At 35.4% G+C, this 20,858-nt stretch overlaps 1 protein-coding gene across 1 annotated transcript; it reads right to left on the bottom strand.

Moving 5' to 3' along the window:
• Nucleotides 1-315: 315 nt before the first annotated feature.
• Nucleotides 316-20,858, bottom strand: LOC127841990 (E3 ubiquitin-protein transferase MAEA-like). Its single transcript, XM_052371270.1, has 10 exons — nucleotides 20,763-20,858; nucleotides 17,750-17,935; nucleotides 16,763-16,832; nucleotides 11,011-11,144; nucleotides 8,625-8,747; nucleotides 7,674-7,750; nucleotides 6,298-6,409; nucleotides 5,228-5,361; nucleotides 4,302-4,497; nucleotides 316-3,866 (listed from the first exon to the last, which is right to left on the bottom strand). Exons 1-10 carry the CDS (start codon nucleotides 20,799-20,801, stop codon nucleotides 3,765-3,767), a joined length of 1,173 nt encoding a protein of 390 aa, XP_052227230.1. The 5' UTR covers nucleotides 20,802-20,858; the 3' UTR covers nucleotides 316-3,764.

The raw sequence follows: 20,858 nt of genomic DNA, 5'->3' as shown, positions 1-20,858 counted from the left end.
TTACATTTATCAATATAAAGCTTTTAATGAAAAACTTCAAAATATACCAAAATCTGTGAAAAGGCCCGTTTAACGCAGGCACGTAAATTGTTGTCCCAAATTAACTTGTTCTGTCTGCAGAGGCTTATTAGGTAAGAAACTTTCCGCCTTAACTTGATTTTTACTAGGTGCCTGCCTGCCTTTACACGAAATTATAAAGCAGACAGTGTAACTCACTAGCTGTCAACTAATTGATGGAATACAGACGACTTCGATCGCACTGGAGGTTCACTTCAACAAAGCTCACTAACTGCTAACTCTGACGAACTAGAAACATTCAATAACTTGTATTTTATATGGTCATATATTTATTGATAAATAAAACATTACACCATTCACATAAAAGTATTAATATCACAATATATGAGGAAGCCTGCAAATCTGACAGTAAATGCTCGGGTTTTGTCAACAAACATGCAAATAAAGCTCACTTGAAAGCCAAATCAAACATTCAAGATACGACATACCAGTATCATTAGTACATTAGGCAACATAAATATGAAACAAACAAAAAAATCTAATTATCTTATCTTAAACAAATAAAGACACGCACACACACACAATCATCATGGGACCATTTTACTAAATGGTGTATAGCAATTTGCAATAAAGATACATGTTTAAAACATCAATAATTGCTTTGTATCTCAATCTTTTATTACGTCTGAATACTTTCTTAACGTGTTAATTTTGCTGGTATCTTCTTCACGTCCTTCAAATAAAGAATATTTTTTTGAAGAAACGAAAATTAGTCTAACTTAAAGTTGCCTTACGATCTATCATTAGACAGAGTCAAGTTTTGCAGTCACAAATAACAGCCATATCTGTGAAATGGAGTACATAATATTATTATTGTCCATTAACACTTCTATCTACTCTTTACTGAATTAGTGTACTTCTGGTATTTTTAATAGTGTCATCATAATGATAATTTATTGACTTTAGTTTAAGCTGCTGTACTACTAAAGTTTATAGATATATAGGATTATATAGAGTATATTGATGTTCAGGGACAATTACCGGTAAAAGAAGTGTTGATATTTTCTAATTCAGTCATCTTCCAAAATTAAAATTTCTTGTCAGTGGCAATTATTTGAATGCAATTATCACAAGGCCTATTTCAAAGCAAAATCTGAATAGAATCTTGAAACAATAAAAACAAGTATTGTAAAATCTTAATTACTAGTATCACAAATAAAATATCAATGCACATTAAGCAAATCATGCACAGATAAAAAAAAACTGTCACAAAAAATCATTCCATAAATAATAATTGAAAACATGTTCACAAAATATCATACAAAAAATTGGTTTTATAAGAAACTATGCCATTCATGCATTCTTTACTGTATGATGTTAACTCATTCACAACTAGAACATGTTTATCTACCGTCTATAAACTTTTATTTAACAATGCCTTGTAGTTCATTTACAATTATATGCATTATTTGTATACTGCGCAACCATAGAAACATGTTTGAATGTAGATAATATTTTAGTGTTTGAATCGATTTTGCTAAAATCTTCCATTTTACTGAAAACGCCTATCTTATGAATCAACAGTTAAAAACTGGTTGATATTGCAATGAAGGATTTTTCAATGACCATGTGTACTTCTGACTGCCTTTCTGTTACAAATTCTGTAAAAATTTGTCATGTTTTCACGAACTCTTCTTTGTTCGAGAATCAGTATCTTTGTTCGAGAATCAGTATATGATTGTAGTTGTTTTAAGGGGGGGGGGGGGGGGGTATAAATCTTTAAAACTTCAAATTATTTAACAGAATTTTTCTTTCAAACAAACAAATGCAAAACACACACCAAAAGCTTTTCACTCAAACATTTTCCAAACATTTTCCACAATGTTTACTCACTCAAATAAATTCCACAATAACTTCCATAGCAAGAATTTTGCACATTTAACAAACACGTTCTAACAATCACACCAATAATGACCAATGCCATGAAATGCTTCAATGTTTCATAATTAGAACACATTATCATCCTTATTTACATTTCAATTCCCATGAATGGCAGGCAGACGACTTTTTATTTTTCACAAATGTATCTTAATGCATTTCATTTCCTGACTGAATGAAAAGATGATAAGGAATATAATCCTTGTCAATAATACCTGCAAGGGGAGTTAGGCAGTATCGATAGATAGATAAATAATTAAGACAGGAAAATTTGTTGAATTGATATACCTCACCAAATAAACTTTGTTTATGGATCCGTGCAAATCCCTTGATATACAGTATAATCATTAAGTGTAGGGTAATAATTAAGTATAGGGTAATTATACAGTATAATCATTAAGTGTAGAGTAATAATTAATAGGTGATTATTAAGTATAGGGTAAGTGTTTTTATCAATTGCAATTCTCCTCATTGATATCTACCAACACATGAATTTTCATGTTGAAATCTTGTAGCGTATCTGAGATAAAGCCTTGAAAAGTTCCATCATACAAAAACAACAAAGGGCAATAACTCTTATTTAAAAAAGTGAACAGTTATGGTTCTTAAGCATGGCACTTCTCATCATTTATATCAATACACCCATAAAGTTTCATGTTGAAATCTTGCATGGTATCTGAGATATAGCCCTGACAAGTTTCATCATACAAAAAAACTAACAAAGGGGAATAACTCTTTAATATTAAAGAAAGTGTAGGGATATGATTCTTGTGCACGGCACTTCTCATTGATATCTATACACCTTTGAAGTTTCAGGTGGATATCTTACATAGTTTCTGAGATAAAGCTCTAAAACGTTTTGTTACAGAATGACAGATGGACTGATGGAGGGCCAGACGGAGGGACAATGCCAATTCTATATCCGTCCGCTTTTGGCCAAAGAAAATAAAAAGGAGACAAAAGTGGCAACGATGTCACATGCGTAATGTGTGTTACATGCAACTAAACTCATAAGTTTATTTGTGATATCAGATGTGTCTAAATGATTCACACAACAAAATGAATGTTAAGTGAAGAATGCCCTTGCTAAGAGTATTTTTATTCATACTGTAATTTCTAGAAAAAACTGAAACAGAATGTTCATTCTTAACAGATTTAAACAATTCCAGTGCAACCTGATGATATCCATTACATTATTAAAAACAAGAGATGTGTTTGTCAGAAACACAATGCCCCCTTTTGCACCGCTTTGAAATAAAATTTAAACATATCATTTGGCAGGTTTAGAAATTATCTCCCTTTTAAAGCTTATCACTTCCCTTGGATTGTTTTTTCTTACTTTTGACCTTGAAGGATGACCTTGACCTTACACCACTCAAATGCGCAGCTTCATGAGATACACATGCATGCCAAATATCAAGTTGCTATCTTCAATATTGCAAAAGTTATGGCCAATGTTAAAGTTTTCAGACGGACGGTTTGGACAGAATGACTGACTGACTGACAGTTCAACTGCTATATGCCACCCTACCAGGGGCATAAAAAAAGTGCAACATCTTAAACAAAAATCCTGCTACAAATGGTTGTCAACAAATACTACAAAACAAGCACAAGATTCTTGTAATTCAAGTCAAAACTTGTAATTTGCCTATTGGACTTTCGTTGCTGAAACAATATTGTTATTTAAGATCACCAGTATCAACCATCTGAGAGAGTTTTCGTTCCTATTAACCTTGTTTTGGAAAAATCATGTAAATCAGCTCCATGCGCCATTGGCCCTCTGCAGCCTTGGGTGGCATATTTCCGTGTTACATGACGTAGACTTTTTCACACTTTTCGATGTGGTGGGTCTCCCGGCTGCGTGGACATGTGACCTTGCCTTCATTCTTGGCAGCCATCTCTTCTAGAGCCTGAAGGAATAATGATGATCACATGCTATGCATTGTTTCTGCTCAATGAATACAACCCTCACCAATGATCTACTCTTATAAATGTGTTAGATAACATTTTGAGTGTTTGTATTGGCTGCTCTTTTTTTTTGATGGACAAATGACATGCTTTTATTTTGGCAAAATGACAATGTCGATGTCATCTGGCATCATGTCTGTATTCAAATATTGGGACATAACAGCATAGTTTTTGTAAACAACAATATTTATCACAGAAAATGGTAAATCTTTCCTATTTAACATTAAAAGGCTTTTCCAAAGTATGTTTTGAAAAAAGCCTAATTAGGCAGATACATCAGGAAAGAGTGTCATGTTTCTGTGTTAATTTACTATTATCCCTACTGGATATAAAACTGAGTATTAAAAATTGTCCTTATGAAAAAGGATGCCACTAACATTACAACCATACACATAGCCGTTGGGCATCATCATAGGTGGGTTGTGCTCGTTGAGAGGCTGTCCAGAGATGTGACAGATCAGCTTGGAGTTGGCACAGTGGGCGAACGGTAGATGCTGGCCCAGTCGGTTGAGGTTCTTGCTACATACCGGGCACTGCGCGTTCTTGCCAGCACCATTGGACTTATAGCAGAAGCTTAGATTGTTTTGTCAAGGTCTTTATGTAAGTCCATATACACGCCTCGTTATGGGATAACTGGGCTTAAAGTGTTGCACAGGCTTATCAGGGAATGCCTTTATGCTTTTATGGACAAAAATTAACGTCTCTTATGAACCCAAATCAGTTACGGTGGAAAGTGTCATCTCTGATTAGCCTCTGAACTTATTATTTTCATGCTAATTATAGAAATTTTATCGGTTAGGATTCCATTTGAAACTATCAACCACAGATATTAATATTTTATAATAACAAATTATTAACTAACAATTGTTTTCGTAATTTCTTAATTTTTCTTTGATTATAGGATAAATCTTAAAACAATTCTAATTTAGAGATTATAACTTCAGATTTTGTAAGCTAATGCCCAGATACATGGATATCAGAAAAGTATTTGGATAGCATGCACAAATACCCGTATAAAAATTCTGGTATCGGTCGACATCCTAATTTACCTTCTCCTGCCCAGAATATTGGTCAAAATGTCTCTTTGCAAATAGCATAAAACCAAAACAGCCTGCAAGTAACTAGCACTCTATTCAGGTTTTATGCTGTTTGCCGCTCATCAGTATCGTAAGGTTGGAAATGAAGCTTTTAAAACTTTAATAGTAAAAAGGTTTTGAATTTAATTTGTCTTTCTAAGGGACTACAAAAGTGTGATCAGGTTATCAGGAGTGATAAAGGGTTCAGCGAGCAGTTTGAAGGATACGGTGTCTTGAGAGCCGAGAGCCCTGCCTGGAGGGTGACAGTGAACACTGAGGAGTTGTTGAGCTGGTGCAGCTTGAAGTTCTCCAGTCGGAACTGCTCTACCAGCCGGTGCCACCTCTCCCCGTCCATCAACTCCTGATGGACACACGATAAATAATAAGTGCTGGTAAAAGAAACTTACTACCTATATTTTTTAATGGAACATCCACAATTTAAGAACCAGGACTTCTTTAACTGCAGCCATTGAACTTCTTTGACTTTCAAAACTGCAGCCATTGAAATTCTTTGACTTCCAAAACTGCAGCCATTAAAGTTCTTTTTTCCATTACTGCAGCAATGGAAGATCTAGGACTATCTAAAGAGAAGCCATTGAAGATCTATGACTATTTAAAGAGAAGCCATGGAAGATCTACGACTATTTAAATGGAAGCCATGGAAGATCTACGACTATCTAAAGCGAAGCCATGGAAGATCTACGGCAATTACAATTGCAGCCATGGAAGATATAGTGCTATTACAATTGCAGCCATGGAAGATCTAGGACTATTACAATTGCAGCCATGGAAGATCTAGGACTATTACAATTGCAGCCATGGAAGATCTAGGACTGATAAAATTGCAGCCATGGAAGATCTAGGACTGATCAAATTGCAGCCATTGATTTTCTAGGACTTATTAACTTGCTGCCATGGAAGTTCTAGGACTTACAAAATAGCAGCCATGGAAGGTTTAGGACTTACAAAATAGCAACCATGAAAGATCTAAGACTATTAAAATTGCAGCCATGCTGTGTCAGTATGAACAAGTTAGAAGCAAAATTGATGTGATGTTTTTAAATATTTACCTTTTTTTTAACTAAATTAATTGACAAGCAAACTTCTCATGAAAATTACTTATCTTAATTAAACTTAGTTTAACTTTAATTTTCAATCTGAAAATCTGTTGAATTATACACTATAAGCTGTCGAATATTCAAAATAATTAAAATTTGAATAGCATTTTTCTGCATTAGATTGGTACATTATTTGCGAAAATAACCCCAAATTTGGATATACTCCAATTTGTGTTTACCTGTAGATGAGGTATACTGGTGTCAGGTGTGTACAGTAGGAGGCCCATCACTCTCTGGGTCTGCTCCAACTGCTCGGGCTCCAACTGCTGACTGAAGTGCTTCCTAGCGTGTCTGAAACCACGGCAACACAACTGCCTTACTCAGAGGTGAGGTATTGGAAAACAACTTAGCGTTTAAGTTACATGGGGGAGGGGGGAATACTCTACCCCACTAACTTGGTTCTCAAAATGTGTTAATAACTAGTACTTAACCTATCCATTAATCCATAAAAACTTGCGGTGAATCAACCGTGACACTCAAAAGGCCAGAATCAGCTTAAAGTAGGAGAAATCACATCCCTGGACACAACGGGCCTTTCGGAAGGATTTTGCAATGCGAAAGGGGCAGACCCTTGGCTGAGAGTTTGTGAGGGCAAGGTGATTGAATGCTACCCATGCTGGTAGCCATAATACATTAAAAGCTTTCTGAACTTGCCCAGGGATAATATAAATACTGGAATACGGTAATCAAGTCATAGAGGAGTTCATATCAAGACATTTGAATAGCTCCCTATGGAGTTATGGAGGGTAAATTTCAATAGTGAATAAGATTAAGGTCTCACACAAGTTCTCCAGTTATCAAGACATCAATGCAGAAGTTAAAGGTGGTTATTTCTTATTGAAATATTAAAGATTTTGCTTGAAGTATCAAATAGCTTAGATCTATCGTAAGTTGTCAAGTTATCTATGCTCCAGTTAAAGAAGTTATACTGTATTTGCTTTTTAAATACTTGTGTTTGTTCATTATTGCTTTCTAAATTTATATCAAACTATTTAAGAACAAATTAAGTGGAAAGCTTCTAAATGACAGTTAAAATACCTTCATCTCATAAAACAAAACAAGAGGGCCACTTGCCATAGGGACTTGCTCAATGGACTCAACAGAACTGAACTCTGCGAAGCAGCTTTTATCATGTTTCTGTTACAGTATTTTGGAAATCAGCCAAGATATAATCCTAAGAAATGTACTAAGCAAGTTTCATTATGAATATGCAATAATTACAAATAAAACGAGCAGGCCTTCTGCAGCCAATTGTATAAATATGTATAGCCAGTACCAAAGATAACCTTTATTGGGATAAAAATAACCAAAGTCAAATACATCATACCATGATATAATTGGCACAAATCATCTGACCAAATTTCATGAAGATCAGACAATAAATGTGGCCTCTAGAGTGTTAATAAGGCAAATGTTGACACCGCACAATGCAGGATGGACAAAAGGCGGGCTAAAAATAGACTTTAACAAAAGTGATATAGCAAAGTATTTGTACTATTCACTACTTATTCCGCAACAACAAAAAACAAACATATTCTATATCTATAAAACTTACCTGATTGCTTCTAAACGACCGTTGCTTCTTATCATCTCAATAAACTCTTGTTGACGCAGTTTGAACTCCAATGTACTCTGTAATTGTATTTTGTTAGAGATTATTTATATAAAAACAACAAAATTATGCAAAACTTTGAATAATGTTCACCCTATGATATATAACTTTTATCATACAAGTCATTTAACAAAGTACAATAAAATTAGCATCAAAATACAAATGGAGTGCATTTGCGTTTTTTGTATACAGCTAAAATCTGTTACCACAAAAGTTTTAACCAAACACCCATCAATCTTTTTTTCAACCAACCACAAAAATATTGTTGTTACAAGTACACAATATAAAATTATAAATATTGCTGGTACAGGAGAAAATTTCAATTGAAAACATGCTTGCCATATCACATTTATTAATTTTAGTTTTTTATGTTTGCTATTGTTTATTACCCCAATTCAATGCATTGAGGTCCTGATAAATTGGATTTTAAAAAGTGAAGAATGACATAATCTGTTTAAATAGCTACGCAGCAGAATGAAAACAATTGTAAGAGGCTATCCATTAAACAATAATTTCTTCTGCGTTTTTTTTTCAGTACACAATACATAATGCAGAATGTTATAAGATGTTTTATTCTATAGTACAATCATTAGAATGCAGACTTGAAATTCAGACAGCATAATACAAACGACAATAAGAAATCCTGTTAAAGCAGTTTTTTATAAAACCAAAAATAAACCCAGGAAAAAAGCAGAATTCTTTTAAAGTTCACACCTAATATTAAAACCACTGCCAAATATTTATACACTTACACATTCACTTATAAAAAACAGAATACTGTAATTCATTATCATATAAATATTATTTTCACAATTTTCACGGTCTATCACACTATTTTTCCCAATCCAAAAGGCACAGGCTGTAAAATTTCCAGCAAAAAATCACTCCACCTACCTTAAGCCTCCTAAGTTTTGACTTGTTCTCATAGCACCAGGCCAGACAGGGGGCCGTCTCATGATTAATCAAGGACTCTTCAATGGCCTTCGAGGACATGAATAAATCAATATTCGTGAGACACTGCAAGTAGACATAATGTCCTTTTATCACTACAACAACAGACAGTTTTTTTATTGTTTCATAATGAATATGTCTAAAAGATATTAATCTCCTTGGTGATCGGCCACAAAAACCTATATTGAAAACGATTTAATTATTGTTTTTGGAGAGATATTGTCACCTTTAATTTTTTTTCTTTTTTCTTTCAGTTGCTTCACATTGATTTATAAAAAGGCCTTTAAAAATATAGCCATGCAGAATGAAGTCCTTTAAAGTATATTGATGCAGAATGAAGTCTATATTTTAGCCACGGTAAATTTGGACCAAACTTGCTCAGATTTGCAGTTTTACATGTATATCTGTAACGGGGATGTAACAGTTTTATATACCCGTATACGGGGATGTAACAGTTGTATATGCCTGTATACAGTTTTATATACCAATATATAGAAATGTAACTGTGGTATATAGTTTTAACTACCTGTATATACCCGTATTGTGGAATGTAAATATGTATACACCCGTGTATTGGCATGTAACAGTTGTATATACCCCTGTATTGGCATGTAACAGTTGTATATACCCATGTATTAGCATGTAACAGTTTTATATACCTGTGTATTGGCATGTAACAGTTGTATGTTCCCGTGTATTGGCATGTAACAGTTGTATACACTCATGTATTGGCATGTAACAGTTGTATATACCTGTGTATTGGCATGTAACAGTTGTATTAACCGGGTATTGGCATGTTACAGTTGTATACACATGTGTATTGGCATGTAAAAGTTTTATATACCTGTGTATTGGCATGTAACAGTCGTATACACTTGTGTATTGGCATGTAACAGTTTTATATACTGTGTATTGGCATGTAACAGTTTTATATACCTTTGTATTGGCATGTAACAGTTTGTATACACGTATACCCCAGAATTGCCATGTAACAGTTGTATACATCTGTGTATTGGCATGTAACAGTTTTATATACCCGAGTATTGGCATGTAACAGTTTTATATACCCCGAGTATGGGCATGTAACAGTTTTATATACCTGTGTATTGGCATGTAACAGTTGTATACACGTATACCCCAGAATTGGCATATAACAGTTGTATACACCTGTGTATTGGCATGTAACAGTTTTATATACCTGTGTATTGGCATGTAACAGTTTTATATACCCGAGTATAGGCATGTAACAGTTTTATATACCCAAGTTTTGGCATGAAACAGTTGTATACACAATGTATTGACATGTAACAGTTTTATATACCTGTGTATTGGCATGAAACAGTTTTATATACCCAAGTATTTGCATGTAACAGTTTTATATACCCGAGAATTGTATGTAACAGTTGTATATACCTGTGTATTGGCATGTAACAGTTGTATATACCTGTGTATTGGCATGTAACAGTTGCATATACCAGGTATTGGCATGTAACACTAAACAGTCTTATATACCTGTGTATTGGCATGTAACAGTTTTATATACCGGGTATTGGCTTGTAACAGTTTTATATACCGGAGTATTGGCATGTAACAGATTTATATACCCATGTTTCTGCATGTAACAGCTTTATATACCTGGGTATTGGCATGAAACAGATTTATCTACCCATATATTGGCATGGTACAGTTTTATATACCTGTGTATTGGCATGTAACAGTTGTACATACCGGTCATTGGCCTGTAACAGTATACACTTATTTCATGGATGCGCGGTGAACAATCAAAACTGTTTCTCAAGGTATCAGGGATGACTTTGTAACTGTTTCCCGAGGCCGATATCGAGGGACAACAGTTTTGACTGTTCACCAAGCATCCATGAAATAAGTGTTTTATTACCTGATCAAATTTCCAACATAGAAATAACAGCAAACTAAATTTTTATTTACACACAACAGTAATCAATAAAATAAATAATTTTGACTGTTTAACTGCAAAATGACGTCATTATTCCAGAGGGCAACAGTTCAAACTGTTGACCGGTCAACAGTTCGATATTCACCGTTAACAGTTTAAAACATTTCAATTTTTTTTTTCTACGAGGAAATAGCAAAAAATAATTACTTATCATTTATATAAGACATCAGGTTATAATTGTATATACTCATAAAGTATATACTCATATACTATATACTCGTACACTTCAAGCTTATGGACTGTAACTGTATATGGCATGTAAATTTTGTAACTCTCACGTATCAAGTTATAAGACTCCAACTCATTTGGTTAGACAGCTTATTTCCTACTAAGGAGAGGGACTAATTTACTTGCCTCAATATCCGAATGCTGGGCGAGTTTCAATGCCGTGTTATAATACCCAGCTCTTAGGAAGTACTCAACCAACATTCTGTCCAGTCGCTTCTTCTGCCATAATGGACGAGTGTGCTCATGAAGGTGCTCTGCTTCTGAAAATGACACCCCACAAAGTTGACAATATTGTAGGTAAGAGCTGGAACTTCAATAAGTGACATATAAAAAAATTAGGGATGGCAAAATTATTCGAATATCGATTGAATGGTCAGCATTCGAATAATAAAAATGATATTCGCATTTTTTTTCCAAACGTAATTTCACCAATATTTAATGACCTGCGAACCCCTTACTAAAAAGCACCCGAAATCACTTGGGATTAGCATGTTTGACGTGACGTTCTGCATGTCAAACTGATAACGCGGCCCGTATCAGTGTTGATTGCACAATGCAATATACACGCTCTAAGAAAGGCCCCAAACTGTTGTTTGTCAATGGGGTGCCAATTAACGGTTAAAATTGACTGGAGAATAATAATTAAGTTTTGTGATCACAGTATGTACAGCCATTAAAATGTGTGAATTACTCAAATCGCGCAATGCAATATACTTACTATAAGAAAGGGCCCGATTTGTTGTTTGTCAATTAGGTACCAATCAAGGGCTTCAATTGACTGGCGAATAATAATTTAGTTTCTGTGATCACAGTTTGAACAAACATTAAAATATGTGAATTACTCAAAAGTAACAAATTATATAAATTAAACAATCATCAAGGGATCATAATTCAAATCTGAAAATGCCACCAGCCCCTTCTGAAGTATGGAAATACATGTACTTTACACGGTCTGTGAATAAGACGACCGCAACGTGTAATGTGTGTAAACTTAGTTTTACATATGCGCGGTCTACTACAAATCTGTGGAATCATGTCACTGCTAAGCATCCTGGTTCACTTGAAAGTGATAAACTCAAACAGCCATCAATGAAACAGTTTACTGCTACTGGTAGCGTTGGTGTTAGTGGGTGTTCTAGTGATGTGATTACTAGTAAGATTGTGAATATGATTGTGGTTGATTACCTCCCATTAAGTTTTGTGGATTCAAAAGGATTGAAAGAGTTGCTTTCATATATAGCTCCAAATTACACGATCCCTTGCCGAAATACTATTCGTGCGCGTATATCTGAATTGTACGACGTCGAAAGGGACTCCCTTGTGAAACACTTGGAGTCCGCGCAGAGTGTTGCTATAACAACGGACACCTGGACATCAAACACAACTGACATTTATCTAACTGTCACTGAACATCACATTTCATCAGATTGGAAGATGGAGTCCAGTGTTCTAATGACACGCGCGATGCCGGAGCGACACACTGGGGACAATATTGTTATCCGTCTACAGGAGTGTGCCTCTGAATCACAGATCGCATTGAGTCGTGCGTAAATGACAACGCACGCAACATGGAGCGTACCTCCGAAAACTGTGACTGGGGTGACCTTAGCTGCTTCGGTCACACACTGCAGCTGACTATCAAACCAGCCATGGAGATACCGGCGGTCAGCAAAGTGCTAAGCAGGTGCCGTAAATTGGTTGGGCACTTCAAACACTCCACAACGCTCACCACTGAAATGAGGAGACGCCAGACATCACTGAACTTGCCTAGGCACGAGCTAGTTCAGGACGTAGTTACTCGCTGGAACAGCACCCACGCTATGCTGTCTCGACTGAACGAACAACGCCGAGTTTTGTCAGACATAATGCTGGACAGTGCGGTTACCAAGAAAGCAGTCCAGCACCTGGCTCTAAGAGACGATGAGTGAAAGTCTCATGTAGTGAAATATACCCGATTGTAGGTGGCCTGCTTGCTAATACCCTCCGTATTAGTGACTTCGACTCAGATGTGGTTAGGAAAGTGAAAGACCTCATAGCAGAAGAGTTACATTGGCGGTTCTGTCCCACGGAAACTGAAACAAGCAGTTCTGTGCCTGTGCTTGCTGCACTGCTAGACCCCCGCTATAAGGATCTGGATTTCCTGTCTTCTGCGCAGCGTTACAAGGCAGAAGAGGCTTTAGAAGGCCGGCTGGATGACCTACGTCTCCCTGAAAGTGAACCAACACCGTCCAAGCGTCCCCGTCTGAGTTTCATGATGTCAAAATCGTCACAACCACAGACTGACAAACTACGCCGATACCTTCAGGAACCAGATGATGAGTGTGCATCACCTCTTGACTGTTGGCAACAGAATCAATGCCGCTTTCCTCGCATCGCCATAGTAGCCTGACGTCTTCTCGGAATTCCAGCTACATCAGTTCCATCAGAAAGGATATTTTCTTGTGCGGGACTGATAGTGAACAAGTTGAGGAACAGACTTACCTGTGATCTTGTGGACAAGATTATTTTACTCAACAAGAACTATGTGACCTTGAACCACGACGACAATGAAGCATAAATCGCGTTAAAAAGGCGCTGACACCACCGAAATTACTTTGCATGACTTATTGATATGTTTCTATTTATAGACGTACATGATATCGTTATTTAAAAAATGCAAATAAAAATTAAATTTTATGCCATGCTGTTTTTCCTTATATTTGTTCTTGAATTGCTGGTGTACTGTGCATGCTTTATTGATATAAACGTTCATGCTATCTTGACTTTAAAAATATTCAAATAAAAATAAATTTCTATGACACGATGTTTTTCCTTCTATTTGTTCCCGATTACAGTATCGGTCATAGTATTAGCCGACAGCGATACAATTATTCGATAGCAGCGTTAATAAACAGCCTCGTATTTAGCAAATGGATATAACTTTAACAAATGGAAATTAACAAATAACAAGGTAAAATCAATCCTGCCGTTTTATGCGAATATTCGATTGAATGAATTTGGGAACATTCGAATACCGATATTGGTATTCGATGCCATCCCTACAAAAAATATATTGCAATCTTTAATATTGAGTGATTGACTTTACCTTAAGAAGAGGTGGTAATATATTTATGATAAAAACCCACTTTGACTACAGACAATGAAGGTCAAATCCTAAATGAAGTTTCCTGGGATTAGTGTATATCCTATTCTAAATGAGAATGAAGTCTACACTAATTTATGATTCCATGATACATTATAAGTCTACAAAAAAACAACAATGATTCAATCACTTTATTTGTCTTTAATACCAACAAGAAAGATTTAATGATACATTATTTGGCAAACTTGATAGCATTTGGGCTAAGCTCTGTGAAAAGGGGGTTTAATGCATGTGCGTAAATTGTTGTTAGAACAGACTGTGTCAGCCCTCACAGGCTGTTCAGGGACAACACTTTCCACTTTTATATTTTTCGTTTGAAGAAATACTTTTCTTAGCAAAAAAAAAGTTTAGGACGAAAGTGTCTTCCCTGAATAGCCTGTGCAGACTGCACAGGCTAATCTGGGACGAAACTTTACGCAAATGCATCAAACCCCCTTTTCAAAGAGCGCAGCTCATTTATATTTTGTATTGTTTTTAAGTGTTCTGCAGTTGTTGAGGAGTTTCGCTGACATGGGCCCCTCAGGCTTAAAAAAGTGGGGACAAATAATAAATATTTTGACACAGAAATAACAATCCATTTAGTGCTTAGCTTCATTTCTTAATCACATTTATTAAAATAGAATGTGTTAATCATTTATCAATCTCTCACATATTTGGAGATTTTTTTTGTTAAAATTGTTGTGATTTTGAAGCTAAATTTGTTTTTGTTCAACACTTATGTTTGATGCCGCCCCCCCCCCCCCCCCCAACCCCACATCCCCAAACAAAGTTAACCAACAACATTTTTGCAACCAACTTTGTTGAAATGTTTGTTTTGACATGGCCTTTTAAATTTCATTGTTACATTTGGTATATAAGAACAATGTAGGGCATCTGGTACAATTATTTTGGATGTTATAATTTTCATTTTCTTACTTAAGCATAAAGCTACAAAAACTTAAAATGGATTTTGTTTTCATTGGGCTTTCTACAATTGCCATCATTTTTTGTCACTTTGAATTTTTCTATTATCTGATTGGATGATATACTGTCATCTTAAGAATGGAATTTTGTAATTTAAATCCATATAACCACATGAGCAATATAACAAATTGCTCCATCAACCCTTTTGATCAATACACTAAAAACAATATAAAATTGAATCAACTACTTAGTATTTCAAATGTTATTTCAAATTGCGTACACTCTCAGACCCATTTATCGGAGAATTATTTGGTTACTAACTAATATTGTTTGCACTAATGGTGAGCCTTGTCAACGAGTGAAGAATGTTCTATGATGCACTAATGGTGAGCCTTGTCAATGGTAGAACATTGTTCTATGTTTGCACTAATGGTGAGCCTTGTCAATGGTAGAAAATTGTTCTATGTTTGCACTAATGGTGAGCCTTGTCAACGGTAAAACAATGTTTTATGTTTGCACTAATGGTGAGCCTTGTCAACAGTAGAACAATGTTCTGTGTTTGCACTAATGGTGTTTCTGTCAATTGTTGAACAATATTCTATGTTTGCTCCAATGGTGAGCCTTGTCAACAGTAGAACAATGTTCTACTGTTGACAAGGTTCATCATTGGAGAACAATGTTCTATGTTTGCTCCAATGATGAACCTTGTCAACAGTAGAACAATGTTCTATGTTTGCTCTAATGGTGAGCCTTGTCAACAGTAGAACAATGTTCTATGTTTGCACTAATGGTGAGCCTTGTCAACAATAGAACAATGTTCTGTGTTTGCACTAATAGTGAGCCTTGTCAATTGTTGAACAATATTCTATGTTTGCTCAAATGGTGAACCTTGTCAACAGTAGAACAATGTTCTATGTTTGCTCCAATGGTGAGCCTTGTCAACAGTAGAACAATGTTCTATGTTTGCGCTAATTGTGAGCCTTGTCAACAGTAGAACAATGTTCTATGTTTGCACTAATGGTGAGCCTTGTCAACAGTAGAACAATGTTCTATGTTTGCTCCAATGGTGAGCCTTGTCAACAGTAGAACAATGTTCTATGTTTGCGCTAATGGTGAGCCTTGTCAACAGTAGAACAATGTTCTATGTTTGCATTAATGGTGAGCCTTGTCAACAGTAGAACAATGTTCTGTGTTTGCACTAATGGTGAGCCTTGTCAATGGTTGAACAATGTTCTATGTTTGCTCAAATGGTGAACCTTGTCAACAGTAGAACAATGTTCTATGTTTGCACCAATGGTGAGCCTTGTCAACAAGTGAAGAATGTTCTATGTTTGCACTAATGGTGAGCTATGTCAACGAGAGAGGAATGTTCTTTGTTTGCACTAATGGTGAGCCTTGTCAACGGTAGAACATTTTTTAATTGTTTGCAATAAAAGAGAGCCTTGTCAATGCTTGAATAATATTCTATGTTTGCACTAATTGTGAGCCTTGTCAACGGTAGAACATTGTTCTATTGTTTTCACTAATAGTGAGCCTTGTCAATGGTAGAACATTGTTCTATGTTTGCACTAATGTTGAGCCTTGTAAACGGTTGAACAATGTTCTATATTTGCACTAATGGTGAGCCTTGTCAACGGTAGAACATTGTTCTATTGTTTGCACTAATGGTGAGCCTTGTCAATGGTAGAACATTGTTCTATATTTGCACTAATGGTGAGCCTTGTAAATGGTTGAACAATGTTCTATATTTGCACTAATGGAAAGCCTTGTCAACGATAGAACATTGTTCTATGTTTTTCACAAACTCATATATTTTATTAAAATTTGCCTCACCTTTCAAATGGTCCACTCTTCTCTTGATCATCCTTGCTGTTTCAAGCTCTTCGTTGATACTTTCATCAGCCTGCAGAAAGAATATGTACATAATTGTCTTTTCTTACAAGGGGCAATAATTCTAGTCCTGTGACACCAGTTATCTCACATGCATATAGGAACATGTAAATGGATATTTTCATGAACATCTTGTACTACTACAGAACAGCAGTTCTTGCTTTAAACAAGTGCTTAATACATGAAACTATAAAAAATAAAGCAAGGTGTTGACATTAAAAACTCCCATTTTCAAAAAATAAGGTTTTTACATGTTGCAAATCGACATACATTTAAATAAAATTGTCCATTTATCGATTGTCTATGAATCCTCCTGTTTCACTCTAGGCCCTTTCCTATATCATTTGTACAGTATGTTTATATTTGAAAAACCGCAAACACTTGTGCTCGTGACATTCTAAAACACAGTCTTCGTTTATATTGACAGTCATGATTTGGCTTGAAAATTTAAGTCATTTGGGTTTATTGTGTATTATCTTTTCAATTTTCGGAAGTAATTCCACCAGGTCAAATGCCTCAGCAATTTTACTGAAATATCCTAATTTTGACCAAAATTATTAAGACTGTCGTACCTGCCTGAGGTCCTTTGTGCAGAAAACTGGTACTATAACATCAATTAAAACTTACTGAACCATATGATTTTTCTATCATCAGTAACTAAGTTCATGCCGACTTCAATAAAATGCCCTGTACATTCTTCAGGCCTATCAACAGCCATAGATGACATAAGTATTCAACTATAGTGAGTGAGTGAGACAATAGCTATTTTGAAAGCCAGTATCTTTGTGGACATAAATAAAGTCTTTATCTTCCTCTTTATGGATTTATTAATCGTCTAAAGGATGTTCACAAAGATCTGGAAGTAGACAAGACATACATATTAATACTTAAGTTAAACTAAATAAAATGATATTTGGATAAAGTTTATACCTTTCTCTTTAAAAGTTGCAATTTTTCAACCATGTTGTCCAGTGCTTGGGTTACCTCCCCAATTGTGATGTTTGGGGATTTCAGACAATTTCTTATCTCATTTCCAACAGACTGCACCTTGGTCACCTCTCTATCTATTGTCTTTTGAGCTAAACGGAACTTTTTGTTGAGCAGCTCATATGGAACCTATAGTGATATAGAAAAACATCAAAGGTGTTGAAGCATGTCTATTAGTAGTATCTGCCCTCTTAATAAAAACATGCAAATTTTGGAAGAGGAAAAATGTAACATGTTCAATGTTTCTCATAATATCGGCCCTTCTGATTGGGTGCTAAGGTTTGTTACTATGTGCATGTGCTTGTTCTATAAATATTATCTTAATGGAAATAAAAACTAACTTTTGCTCATATTATTCTTAAAATATTTTTACTTTTTTTTTTAAAATAATCAGCGCATGAAATATTTGATAAAGCTACTAATAAACCATTAACAAACTAACATAATAATGTGTTACGTAATTTAAACAAGAGCACCGCATAACAGGTTCTAAACTCGGCTGCAGATGCAGTTTTGAATAAATAAAAGCGTGTCAGAATTTTTTTCTTTAAGTTTTAGAGGTCACAGTGACCTTGAACTTTGACCTAGTGACCCAAAAATTGGTGTATCTGTAGAACTCATGTTGTTGCTACGTATGAAGTTTCAATGTTGTAGGTGGATGCAATTTCATTTTAGAACCAATGTTCAAAAGGTTAACAAAATGTTAAGGTTTTAGCACGACGCAGATGGCAGACGACACAAAGAGCAGGCTATGACAATACTTTGGGTTTTTCCGAAAACAGCCGAGCTAAAAATCATAGCATCACCCTGGAATAAACATGACCTACTTTCCAATTAACATCGGAAATCAAGAGCATGATCGTCGTAATGGTCATAGATAACAATCCAATAAATGAACACTTCTGAAAACTGTAAAACATTAACTTTTCAGCTTTTTGAGGGTTTGTCATTAAAGTTATCATCACTCATGATGGGGCAATTGCACTTTACTAAAACCTAACACCTAACAACACCTTACACTTACACAACACCTAACGTCTAACACCTAACGCAACACACCTAACACCTAATAATCCTTTTTATCCTATATATTTCCTTAGTAACAGGGGCTATCCCCCCCCAAACCCTCGCTTTGTCAATAGTGGTAAACAACTGCGTAATAGTAAAGTGCAATCTAGCCCTCATGATACTATCATGAGGAGGGCCGACACTAGGAGAATACGAGATAGGCATTTGCTTGAACAAGTAACTAAGTTTAATAATGTCAAATTGTGAACCAATGTAAAAATGGCATTTAAAGTGAATATTGTTCCACCATAAATCAAAGGTTTTGGAAATATATTAATCATACATGCCAGACGTCCCGATCTCGGCGGGACAGTCCCGCTTTTGGGCCCTTTGTCCGAAGATGAGACAATTTGTCCCGACATTCGTTAAAAACGATGTAAGGTCTATAAGTTCCCAATAAAATTCGCTTTTCAAGCTCTTTCTGGCTAAAACTTACCATCGCTAATCCCTTTATTGCCCCCAATTTACAACCCACTTCTACTACTCGAGTGCACCAGTGTTGTTTTTGACACCTTATCAGCGATTTATTGGCAACTTATTGATTTAATCAGCATTCACACCATGGTGTTTTTATGATAGGAGTCGCTAATTGCTATCCAAAGATGTATCGTACAGAAATAAACGCCGCCTGCGTTTGTATTTCATGGCCCAATTAAGTACAACAATAATATTATCCTGTGTATTATACAACCCAAAGTTATAAAACCTGTCAAAACACCAATTTTGTACATCAAACAAATTGAATGCTGTCCAATACACATTGATGTTTCTCACAAATTACCTTTCGTTTTCGACGGATTTTCAGAAAATAGTATGTACATATTGCATCAATCTAAATTTAGAGTTATTTTACGATTGGTTGAATAAGAATAGTGCTAGATGCGCTCACATCGTGTCACACGATTTAGATAGGTTCAAGGGGATATCCCTGCACCAATTGGATGTCAAATCGAGGCAAACGGGGACACCCCACATTTCAGTTCATGGAGTGTGTTTACTTCTGGAAAATGGAGAATGTATGCGTTCACGAAATTCTGAACACACATTTATCATCAATATTGGGCAGAAATTAAGAGTTTTTGTAAGTAATATACTGATTACTGACTAAAGAAAAGGTGAAATGATTGATTGTTTTAGGTGTCCCGCTTTTTGGTCAAATGTCCCGACAATTTCTAAGGAAAGTCCCGATTTGGACCTGAAAAATACTGGCATGTATGTATTAAATATAGCAACAATGCAAGATCAAAGAACAATGTTTTCACACCAAAAAATTGTTATTTCCTAATTAAAACTGCACATCAATAAGACAGACATACAGACAAACAAACAATAAAAAAACTTGGACAGACCCCCATTGGACACACATTAAAGCAGGAACATCATTAATTAAGTGAAGTGTGCCCCATGGTAGGTGTGATCACACCTTAGTAACCTAATCAATTATGTTTACATCTTGGGAGGTGTAATGTCCAGGCTTAGAGGGTGTAAATACTAGGGGTGTAACGTCCAGGGGGTGTAAGGACTGGAAATCGTTTATGGATGTTAACTTCAGCACTTAGCGAATTGTTGACATGGCTTGTCAAAGTCAGTGTTCTTGACTTTTCATGTGTGATTATATGTTCACATCATTTATTTCATTGAAATACTTATACAAACGGGTTAAACCTTTCGACATTATCCTTCGATCTGATAAGTGTTTTGAGACGACCCCTAATGCATGTAATTGTTTTTAATTGCATTTTGCGATATGGGGAAAAGGAACAAAAATGTCGCGGCAATTCTAATACATCAAACTTAAACTTCTGTAAATCAACCAAGCCTAACCGTTAATATCAATTAACGTTAAATTATCATGCTGCAAGACAGGGATTAAAATATTAATAGAAACCTTTAACGTCGGATGTTCTAGGGCTTTTATGTCGGCCATTTTGTTTGTTGATATTATTTAGTTCTATTGACACGTTAAGGCCGGTAACATTACACT

Source organism: Dreissena polymorpha, chromosome 8, assembly GCF_020536995.1.
Source record: "Dreissena polymorpha isolate Duluth1 chromosome 8, UMN_Dpol_1.0, whole genome shotgun sequence".
Classification (NCBI taxonomy): domain Eukaryota; kingdom Metazoa; phylum Mollusca; class Bivalvia; order Myida; family Dreissenidae; genus Dreissena; species Dreissena polymorpha.
This window is presented reverse-complemented; position numbering and strand designations above follow the sequence as displayed.